Consider the following 12,360-nt stretch of genomic DNA (forward strand, 5'->3'; position numbering starts at 1 on the left):
AATCATCAACATTTGTAAATCAGTTGTAAACAGTCAATTATAGATTGTTTGATTATGTTCTTACAGATCATTGGTTATAGAAACAGCCATTAGTATGCATATGTCAGGAATATGCGGGTGGCTGTGGCTCAGGAGGTAGAGCAGTCGCCCACCAATCAGAAGGTCGGCTCCTCCAGTCCGCATGCCGAAGTATCCTTGGGCAAGATACTGAACCCCAAATTGCCTCCGATGTGTGTCATTGGTGTGTGAATGTGTGTGTCTGCGTTAGAAAGCACATTGTATAGAACAAGTGCTGTATGAATGTGTGTGAATGGGCTGAATGTGATCTGTAGTGTGAAGTGCTTTGAGTGGTCGAAAAGACTAGAAAAGCGCTATATAAGTACAGTCCATTTACCATTTATATCACTTGTGCATTCATCTCAGAGGTCGTTTAAAGAAAGTGAGTCTTTGAGGATCTGGTATAAGCTGATATGTTTAAGAGTATTTATAAGTCTGGTGATATTCTGTGTTTTCTCAAAGCCTGGGTTTTGTCACAACCGAGCATTCTATAAAAATAATCCTATGGTTGCCATAGCAACATGAGATATATGTATAATACAGTGCTATTTCAGTTGTGGATAAGATTAGCTAGAAGAGCTTCAATTACAGAGGGAAACTGTTCTTTCATCTCTGTCCTCTCTGTGAGACAGGAATTCATTCTCACAGTCCAGTCACAGAGCTTTCTACTTGAGAACCAAATTTCTCCTTTAATCTATCAGGCGGGTGGCTCTCTGAAGTGCTTGTTATCTTGTGTTGTGTGTAAATTACGTGTGGGGTCAGTCAGCTAGAAATGCAAAAGGGCAGAGAAATGTGGTCTCTGTGCTGTGTCTGAACACAGCTGGGGAGTTGGAGATCATGATAAATTTATTTGTTTTATCAGGATGCAAAGAAACTTCAGGCTAATATCATTGCCTTTTATTAAAAGTAACAATTAACATATCCATCTAACAAGTATGTGTGTATCAAAGCGTGATATATCTTATGCCTCTATTGTCTCCAAAAACTATTAAAAACACATCAGTGAGCCACACTGTTGCACTGGGTGAAATGTTTTTTCATCACCATGAACACACACACTTGGAATATACACTTGCTGACCAAATGTATTCTAATTATTGACAACCAGTTAAACTCCAACAAGATCCACTTGAACACTTAATTTGAAATTTAAAAATAACTCTGTTGAGCTATTGAAAACCCATGTTGTCAAGAAAACACAAAGCAGCACTGTGTGTGTGTGTGTGTGTGTGTGTGTGTGTGTGTGTGTTTATGACTGTGTGTGTTCATTATCTGTACACAACCTCATTTCTGTAACCTTCTCTTTGTCTCCCCCCTCCTCCCACAGTAAAGCAGCCTCCCACTATAGTCAAACAGTCAGTGAAGGACTACATTGTCGACCCCAGAGATAACATCATCATCGAATGTGAGGCCAAGGGCAACCCAGTGCCAACGTAAGCAGTACACACACCTACACACACACACACACACACACACGATGCCATCAGAGTGCAGACTTTTAAACTCCAATATCGTTCAAGCTCCAAAATGTCTTACACTTTTTGACTACGCTTGCCTGGGAAATGCACACCTTTTAAACTATTGGTAATACAGTCTCTCTGTTCAAATTTCCAGTCTCTAAGCATACAGCAAGATAACCCTGATGACATCATCTGTCACAGAAAACATTGTACAATTGTTTTCATAGACTATAGATGTACCCCTTATAATTTAAAAACAGGCTGAAAAACTCACAGGAAGACTGATGTGACAACTTGGCAAACCTCAGGCTGCAGACTGTCTGCTCCAATCAGACACAGTATGAGTGTAATCAGGGAAATGCAGCACAGCTGAGGACAAAGCAGTCCAGGGAAGATTCATGTGATGCAGAACGGGGGCCAGTCACGACACATTTTTCTAGCCCCCTCTTTTTCTCCTTCCCACTGTCTATCATTCATTGTTTTCACTCAAGCCCCTTTGTCTCTCTCTGTTTTTATGTCTCTCCTCTGCTGCCTTTTGTCACCCTGGTCTGTCTGTCCTTGGTGTCTCCTCGCCCTCCCCTCTCCATCCACCCCTGTCTCTCTGTAGCAGTGAGAGTTATGAGGAGTGACAGTGCCACTCAGATGCAGTCTCCTGCCACTTTGCCCTCCTCTGTCTGTCACTCACACACACAATAACACATTTTCATCTTACCCACCCTTTCTTCTTCAGCGACCCCCTTCCCCTTCAGACAAGTAGTGTCTTGCCCCAAAGCTCCTCTGCTGCCCTCTAACAAACCTGTAAACTCAGTGTGACACCTGTCTGGCTGCCCTGTATAGCCACAGCCTGACAGGTGGTCTGCTGTGCTTTTTACTGCTCTTTCTCTGCTACCCTCCATCTCATCCTTCCATTAGGCAGGCAATGCTTGGCAGCTTTGTTTAGTTAGTATATTTCAAATCCAATCCTACAAAGGCAATCCTACATGCTTTATGTAGGAAAATGCAATAAAAACCAGGATAAAATCAGTTGAGACAGAATAAAATGAGATTTTCTAGAAACAGACAAAAATAATAGTAGCACAGTAATAGAGTAAAGGAAATAGAAGTAGAGAAAAGAATCAATCAATGGCACAGTAAAACAGCTGAGATTTTGCAGGAGGTGCAGTTGTGTGATGACTCAGATGGAGATGGGTCAGGGGTTTGAATGTGGGTTTATTAATCCTACAGTAAAACACACCCAGGTCGTATAACACATCAAGATTTCCAATATGATTTTTCATCTGTATAACTCTGGAATCAAGCTAAGCAATAACTTTTATTCTTTCCTTCTTGTTGCAAAATAGAGTGATTTATGTCAAGCCTCTATTTAATTGAAGGAAATGTATTTACATCCATTGATAAAGTCTGATAAATTTGAGTGTCATCTGTGTAGCTGTGATGAATCAACTTTGCGGTACTCCACCCTGGGTACTCCACAGTCCACACACATAACACAAAAGAGACTAAATGTATTCATACAAGGAACACAGAAAAGATGTTATCAGCATCTGTGTTTTAGGTCCTAATAATATTGAAATAACTAAAACAAACCAAACCAAAAAAGCCCATACCCACCTACGCCTTATGGTTATCCCTTGGCGCAGAAGTGAAAGAATAAATAGGTAAACAATCAAAATAGATGAGAAAAAAACACATACTCACACATAATAGTCTCTAGTCTGATCATAAGATGTCCATGGGGTATGCACTCTAACTCTATAAGAAGTGGCAGGCTAGATTTATCTAGGTTAATATTGCTACATAAAGTCTATGGACATCTGCTGTGGTATTCAGGTGTTTTTAATGTTTTGTCCACCCCATTCATAGAAATAATGGTAGGCCGCATAGCTGACACACCTCTCTGTATACAGTTCAACAGCACCTCACACACTGCATCCTCCAAACTGATCATACAGTTGGATCAATTCTAAAACTAAAACAATTTAAACAAATTCTGAACACTATAACCTTCATGAAGGAGGATTAATTACAAGACTGTTTTATAAGACTGTATTAGTTTTAGCTAGGTGGGACCTAATAAACTACAAACTAAGTGTCTGTTTGTAGTCTGTTGTATGCACAGGCTGCAAAGTACCTGACTGTGTAATGCTCTTCATTTTAATAGTTTTATCATATATCATTATTATTACCATATACCATGTTTTACTCCTCCCCTTCTCCCTTTTAAAAATGTAACACAGTAATGTTTGCTCAAGGTACTTACCTACACACAGACGCAAAGACACACACTGGGTTTCCAGTGGTTACATCAGTGGGGGTATGACCAGCTCAGGACAGTGGCACATTGTTTATTTGGAGACACATCGGCTTTATGTAAGACACACACACACACACACACACACACACAGTTACACAACCTCACAATAAGGCACTCTCGGCCACTCTCCCATGCACACGTACTGGCTCTGCCCCTTCCCAGGACAGGCATTGTGCTCCAGTAATACACCCGGTTGACTATTCATGCTCATGAAACATTCAACGAAAGGGATCGTTCATTTATTCACTCTCAGTCAGCCTCTCGCTACGCAACACACACTGGTCTCTGGTCTCCAGTGCTTCAATAGTGGCCCATTGCTCAGGCTCAGTGATGTGTTGCACCTCAAATATGCCCAAATCAACTGTAGCTTGCTTAAAAAAGACAGGAAGCATCTTTTGTAAATCCACACTCTGTACTAAAAATAGGGGCAAGTTATGTAAGCATATTCAGAGTTCTTCACTAATCAGGGAGCCCTCTGGAAGCAACACATGGAACAGGATTAAGCAACAGCACTGTTACATATAGAGCATGTGGTGTGGTAGATTTTTGTGCTGCTGTCATGTTCCAGTTAATATAAGATGGCAACCACAGGACAAGCAAAGGAGTTTTCCAGGTTTTGAAACAATTAAGAGTCCATTTTAACAAGGTGATAACCCAGTGGGCATTTCCTCTTGTCAAAATAATGCTTCTCTTGCCTTCACTGACTCCTCTTAAACAAGAGCATTGGTTTCATTTCTGATATATAATACTATTGCTGACTGTTTTGAAGCATGCATTAGGTTTAAGACTCATTTTCTACCTTGAAAGCCTGTTCCAAAGTTTCTTTTTGGTTTCTTTTTTGATTTTTTTAAGAAAGTCAGTTTGCAGAGATAAAACATTTTACTAAGCCAGACATTGTAAAGTCTCTAATAAAGTCTCAAATCCATGAACAGATAAAGCTTGGTTGCCAGAAAAAAAAAAAAAAACTAATTTATTCAGTCACTTCTGCTCTGCTGTTTTTCAAGTGGTGCTATTTTACCTTTGATAAAATATTTCCTGGAAATGTTTCAAATTAAAATCCTTCCAAGAATGGGAGAGGTTGAACTGCTAGGAGGATTTTAATGTGAAATAACTATACATAACTTTTAATTGATGGTACCTTAACAGTGCTTAGAAAATGGCAAAATTGAGGAGATCAAGGCGACTGGTGACACATAAAGAGGAAAACGGTGGAATGGGCTTCAGTTCCAGGGAACAAAGTTATAATGGTAACTCTCTGGCTCTTTGTTTTGTGGCTCAGGTTCTCATGGCGAAGGAACGGGAAGTTTTTCAACATTGTAAAAGATCCTAGGGTGACGATGCGAAAACGCTCAGGAACCCTGGAGATTGGTTTCCGTAGTGGAGGACGACCAGAAGACTACGAAGGAGAGTACCAGTGTTTTGCCAGCAATGACCATGGAGTAGCTCTGTCCAACAAAATCCTGCTCCGGGTCTCAAGTAAGGACACACAGACACAAGTAACTCATAATATTTGTGTACACATTCAAATGTCATCATAGGGAATAAAGAATTGGTTTCAATGTATTATGGTTATGGAAGAACACAGAAAGATAGATAGAAGAAAAAGGAAAGCAAATTTTGAAGAAATTTAAATATATTTTCTTAAAAATGTCATGTATCATCTTTTTCTCTCTTTCCCCCTTCTCCTCCTCCTTTCCTTCTCTCCTGTTCACCTCCGCTTCTCCATCCTCCAGAGGCTCCTCTGTGGCCTAAGGAGGTGTTGGAGCCAGTAGTGGTGACTGAAGGCTCCCCGCTGGTTCTACCCTGCAACCCCCCGCCAGGCCTTCCTCCTCCGTTCACATTCTGGATGAACAGTGGTAAACACCAAATACACACAAATACACTGAGTATTTCTCCTTGCTAATGGAATTCTGTATTTTATCTGTGTGTCTTGCTAATTTTCTGTGTACTACCTGATAAAAATAACACTACCAGCTTTTATTAGGTGCAATTTTATGTAAAGTGAACTGATACATTTGGGCTTTTTTTTGTGGTGCAGCAGTTTTATATTTACTGGTTTTTACACCAAGAGTTAAATCATGACTCCTTTTTACATTCCATACACCTCAAATGCAACTTTGCCACTCAAAATTGAGCACCTATCTAGCTTGGAGACTTAGATCATTCTTGGGGATATCTTGGTTGAATAACCCTGATAGAAACTTGAATAATGTGTATTAAAGAACACTACCGGAAGCATGAATGAACACTATGGAAGCATGAATGTGCATCTGAGAAATTACCTTAGATGAAAATGTCAACTAATTTCATTTTAACAAAGGTTTCCTTTCTCAGTTATACAAATAGAATAGTCACCTTACGTGAACTTTCCCCACTCAGTGAACAGCCTGAATGACTCACAATTGTATTCTCTCAGATCAACCACAATAAATCATATCAGCTTGTCATATAGGCCAGACACTGTAACACGCCAACGCCTGATAAGGACTGTTGGCTGGCTGCTGATTGGTCCCGGGGCACTTTCTTGACAAACATAAGGCTCATATCAGAGTGTGGCTGGCAATCTGTCTGGACGTTTATGTGGGGGTACTGCAAGTTAACATTTGCCTGTAGTGACTGTAGGATGACACATCACCAAGGTTACCAGAGCTAACTTGAACAATTATACATGAGAATATAAGCAATCAGCCTAGAGTTTGGCATTAAAGGGATCTTTGCTTCTACATTTTAGTAATATATTTTTAGTTCAGTTGGTGGTGGTAACATGAACAACAGAGGAGTACATGGTGACCAACTAAAATCAAGAAACAGTACACTTCCACTGCAGAGGATGTGTGTGGTTAGAGTCATAAATATATAATCTACAACCACACTAAAATACACTCAATATTCAAATCAATTATTGGCTGAAAGGCATGTATATACAGTATATATACACCCTTATTAATGCAGTCATCTAGCCAGCCAATTATATGGCCGCAGTGCAATGCATACAATCACGCAGAGACAGTTAATGTCTCAACAGTCTCTAGAGTTTACTCAGAATGGTGATGAGAGAGGTCAGAGGAGAATGGGCAGACTGGTTGGAGCTGACAGAATATCTACAGTAACTCAGATAACCACTTTTTTACAATCATGTTGAGCAGATAAACATCTCAGAATGAACATGTCCAACCTTGAGCTGGATGGACTACAACAGCTGAAGACCACTTTGGGTTCAATCCAGTAGAGCACCTTTTGGATGTGATAGAACAGGAGATTGGAAGCATGAATGTGCATCTGACAAATCTGCAGAAATTATGTGATGCAGTTATGTCAACATGGAGCAGAGTCTCCAACATCTTCTGGAATCCATACCACAAAGAACTGAGGCCGTTTTTAGAGAAAATGGAAGCTCTAGCCAGTATTAGCATGATGTTCTAAGTAAAGTGCTTGTGAGTGTAAAAGCATGATATAGTCCTACTTAATTAAAGGGTTACTTAAGTAATTTAGTATTGCACTTCACTTCCATAAAGTTGTGGGACTTTTATAGCAAAGAAATGCTGGAGCCTACACATAACACAACTGTTTTTTAATTAGTTGCATCAACAATTACATAGCTGTCCCCAGGAAATTTCCCAGGAGACAAGGAAATTACAGACCCATGAAATAAAGTATGACTTCAAATTTTCCCAACAAACATAATGTGTGTCCATCATCTCGTCTTCTTTTATCTCTTGTCCAATGGGAAGGTTCCTCAAATTTAAGTTTAACATTTAAACTGCAAATCCATGTCTTTGGCTCAGTGCTTTTGGAAAAGAAATGGTTAATGGCAACGTGTAACTACTTGCCATTGGTGATGCTTCAGTTTTTAATAGCTACTGTGCAAAATAGTTAATGTGGTTTTTATTATCCCTTTTTCGTTTCCATTTTGAATTTCTCTCTGTCCTCTTGTGTCTTCTAGCTATGACTCCAATCCCTCAGGATAAGAGAGTGTCCATGGGTTTGAATGGAGACCTCTACTTTTCCAATGTTATTGCCCAAGATGCTTACACAGACTACAGCTGCAATGCTCGCTTCCTCTTCACACACACCATCCAGCAGAAGAACCCCTTCACACTTAAGGTTCAGACCAGTGAGTAGACAATACACACACACACACACACACACCTGGATCCCATATTGATTTCTGAGTTATGCCCTCAAATACTCACAAGTTAATACAGTCATTAATTTAACTGAATACTGAACCTAATACAGCAACAGTATACAAACTCTGTGGAGGAGTTCTCTCTTCATGTTTGTTTTTTCATGGCATACCAGTCAAATTCAAATGGAATATGACACACATCTAGAAGTGATGTAATGACATGACATGGCATGCATGAAATCTGTGATATTTTCTCAGGTTGCTGGAGAAAAGTGAGGACATGAAATTTTGGATTCTCTCAATGTAATGTGAAATCTTTTCTGTCAGCTTTGCTCACAAAACCTCAACACCACTATGTAGGGGTGTAACGATTCAATCAACTCATGATTCGGTTTGATACTCAATACAGAACTGACGTTCCAATACACTCACAATACATCTAAGGATATATTTAATGAACAAAGGATGAAAACAAACTAAATCTTAGTGTTCTTATTTATTCCTTCTTTGTATAAACTGCAAACATAAAATCTCTTGTTTCCACAAAACCAATATATATCCAATTTCTTAGTGTTTTCCTTACTGTAAACTAAATTCCAGTCAAAATGTAAAAATAAAAGCTTTCTTATTCTTCAGACCACAGTACAAAAGAAAGAATAATGGTATTGGCTGTAATATAAGGCAATATTTCTCCCCTGGAAGTAAAAATGGATTATGTCTCATTGTATTTGACTACACAGTTTTGAATGAGATGAATGTTACCAGTGTAACTACAGTATTTTAAAGTGTTGCATTAATGGTTTTTTGTAGCCTTATTATGTGGCTAGGATAGCCAATGCCGTCAGTCCGTCTATAGTGAGTCTGTGAGTAAGAGACAGATCAACTGGCTATAGTCACACAGTCAGTTGATTAGTGGTCACCAGAAAAGTGAGCTGTGTACAGACATCCAACTGAACAGAACCAGAAACAGCCAGAAACTGTTTCATCGTCAGAGGCTGTGTAAAGATAAGACAACAGCAGTTCAAATCCATTCACTTTAATTTTCACCTTCACTTTTGTTTTCCCAGTCTTGTTTTAACACATTGCAATCTCTCACAGAAGTGTAAAGGATTACTTCACACACCAGCGCTCAGTTCATCAGTCACATTGCGATACATTTTTCTAGCATCACCATTCCTGAATCACAACACATCGCGCCATGGTGCATCGTTACACCCCTGCCACTGTGTACCATCACGCTCTCTGTATGTTGTCTGTGAGCGAACTGATGATCAACTATGTGTACCTGTGTTTTCAGAGGAGCCGTATAATGACACATCTTACAATGCCACTGACCCCTATGGTGGTGAGTCACTTCCTGTCAGGACAGCTTCGCTTCCTGTCACCTGCCTGTTAGCACTAGCACACTCCTGCTGGCCATCACTGCTCTCTGCAGGCATAGAATTTGCTCTATGGTTTCATGTGGAATGGGTTGTTGTATTTCTTTTAAGACATAAATTTTTCATTATAGTTTTTTGGATTGAAGCTGCTTGAACAGAGAATTGGACAGAGAATGAAATCACAAAATTGACATGCCTTCAGCATGTCGTCTGGAGTTTTATTCTTGTCTTGGCAAAAACTGCATTTAGATAATTTAAAAAAAGAATCAAAAAGCATTTCTACTCAGGATCATAAAACCTAGTCAAGAGAAGATACTGCTACATGAGAGTTGTGAGCTACAGAATTAGAAAGTGCTTGAATTGTTGTTTCTTGCATACTAGTCAAATTAAATGTGATGGGTCATACTGCCAAGTATTTACTCTTAGCACAGGTGACATTAGGAGTGTCGGATTCCTAAAAGGTGCATTAGTTCAGAGAATGGTGCGTAACAGTTTCTTATATAAGTAGTTATTATTGGTATGGCTAGTGGAGTAAAGTAAACAGAGATTATAGCTGGGCTACTGAGGCATTCAGATGAAACTGCAAAATCAAGCCAGTGGGGACAGCCACAGTCTATAGCCTAAGCAGATACAATGTCTTAGGGTCCAGTAGATTTATGACTGCATATCCTGATACCCAGCATTTCCAGGATTAACATTAATCCTGGAAATGCTAACCCAACATTTGCCACATTTTACTGTTTTTTTTTTTTAATTTATTATTTTAAATTATACAATAAGCAGGGGAGTATAAATTGCCTGTAGGTGTGAATGTGAGTGTGAATGGTTGTTTGTCTCTGTGTCCCAGTGACAGACTGGTGACCTGTCCAGGGTGTACCCCACCCCTCACTCAGTGTCACCTGGGATTGGCTCCAGCCCACCAGCGACCCTCTAAAGGATAAGTGGTATAGATCATGGATGGATGGATGGACAATAAGCAGGGTCCACAGGAGATTATTTTCAGTTCCATAATTCACTTCCAATACCTTATTTAAAATGCACCAATTATCTGGCCTACATTGATCTTAATTGAATTTGTCATTTAACTACAGTATATACTCAAATCACTGTCTGAAAAAAGGAGTTTAAATGTCCAAAAACTGGTGTGACTAGTCTAACCTTGATACTAATATGCACTCACACAGTCGAAATAAGTGTTCATCTAATTTTAGTCTATAATCTGTTCATTTTCACCTTTCAGTCCGGTGTTAAATGATCACATGTAATGAATAAACATATAAACGATTAGCACACAAATTACCCTTAATTAAACTATATGGCACAGAGAGAATTAAATCTGTATATTCATTATGGCACGCACCTATTGAATGAGCCTTAGCTGGAGGGAACAGATCACAGCGAAAGCAGCAGCATATGTGGCATTGAGTGAGTTTGGGTGGGTGTGTGGGTGTGTGTGTGTGTGTGTGTCCAGGAGTACGTGGGATATGTCCCTGAGGAGAAGATGCTCCCTCTGTCAGACTAAGCTTACGGACCCAGCGAGACTGAAGATACCGGATGAGGCTCTAGCACTGGAGGATTAGGTCACTTGATGAATATTCAGTCTGGATTCACCGCTGGGTCATTAATAGTCATGTATTTATGGAAATAAGAGTTGCCACCTCCCACCTTTGCTCTCATACATATTTGTATGTTAGTGTGGGGAAGTGATGGGGACGGCTGTCGAACACACATGCACGCGTGCTAGCTACTTTTCTACCAATCTCTATCAAATGCACTCAGAAGTAAAGACTACAATTCTGTCTTTTTTGTGGATGGGAAGGAGTCTAAGGCTCCAGTGCATCCCGAGCCCTGCCAGCATTATCAGTAAACTGCTCTCCTGTATCGCCTTATCTATCCACTATAATGATTGTGTACCTAAGCACTTTGGCATTTGTTGCCACTGACCCTCAATGCCTTCGTCTGTGTGTTTCTTCCTATTGTCATTGTTCTTCTCCTCCCAGTGTCACTAACAAAAATAGATCCTCCTCATCCACTCCTGTGTGTTTGCTGGCCATTGGAGAAGCTAACCACTGACAGATGCTTTAATCCCATACAGATCTGAATCACAAAGGAGGCTAATGCTAATTTAATCCCACACACTTCTCAGCGGGCTGTAGCTCTCTGCTGACTGAATTCGGTGTCTGCAGCATTTGTTCTGAGATTGGAGCATATTGGAAATGTGCTGTTTAGAAGTCTAAGGATCAAAGATTCTGAAAAATTAGTCTGTATAATAATAAGCAAATTATTTATTTTTTTAACCAGTTAAGTCAGTGGTGAAGTTGCAAACAATGAGTTGTTATCAATTAATTATCATTTACAGTGCTATACAGAACTGGATGAAGTACAAGATAAGCCCTAGCCTTCTTGGAGAATAGAACAGAATAGAATAGAACAAACTTTGTCTGTCACAATGAATGTTGGATACTGTAAGAATGATTTTAACATCACTTACTGTGTCCATCAGTTGCATGTTTGTATCATGCATGAAGGCAGCCACATGCACAGATTGAACCTAAAAAGTTCTTAAGCCTCTAACTTCTTGCCCTTAAACTTGAAAAGTACCCTCTTTGCTTGTTCTAATTGTGATAGGTATTTCTGATCTGATCTGAAATGGATATTATAAACACGTCATTTCCTGTTGCCAGTAGGTGGCACTGAGACTATTGCTGAATACTAGTAAGTAGATGTGTTCAGGCCTTGACTTTTATCAAACGTGAAGTTTGGAGCAGTTTGGGCTGTGTCTGTATCATAATTCACTGTGCCCCATGACAGGCTGCTCTGTGAAAACTCAAAAGCTTCACAATTTACATTGCAATATTTTTTCATTTAGACTGACCAGACTTGAAATTGATCTGATGTTAATACAACACTTGGAAATGGGAAAAATTGTACAATAAATTCAAAATGACTTCCTGTTGGGCTTAGGGCATGGTTCCTGTTGGCTTTTTTGTACGTCTCCCAGTTACATGTGCCTACTGAATT

At 39.6% G+C, this 12,360-nt stretch overlaps 1 protein-coding gene across 1 annotated transcript; it reads left to right on the top strand.

Annotated features, from left to right (window-relative positions):
• Positions 1-1,384: 1,384 nt before the first annotated feature.
• LOC108877454 (neurofascin-like) lies at positions 1,385-9,305 on the top strand (the record flags this gene model as incomplete). Its single annotated transcript, XM_018667501.2, has 5 exons — positions 1,385-1,490; positions 5,111-5,307; positions 5,565-5,687; positions 7,775-7,945; positions 9,258-9,305. Coding segments are annotated over 5 exons (645 nt in total), but the record flags the coding sequence as incomplete, so codon positions are not given.
• Between the last annotated feature and the right edge of the window lie 3,055 nt (positions 9,306-12,360).

Source organism: Lates calcarifer, unplaced genomic scaffold (assembly GCF_001640805.2).
Source record: "Lates calcarifer isolate ASB-BC8 unplaced genomic scaffold, TLL_Latcal_v3 _unitig_5894_quiver_2176, whole genome shotgun sequence".
Classification (NCBI taxonomy): Eukaryota; Metazoa; Chordata; class Actinopteri; family Centropomidae; genus Lates; species Lates calcarifer.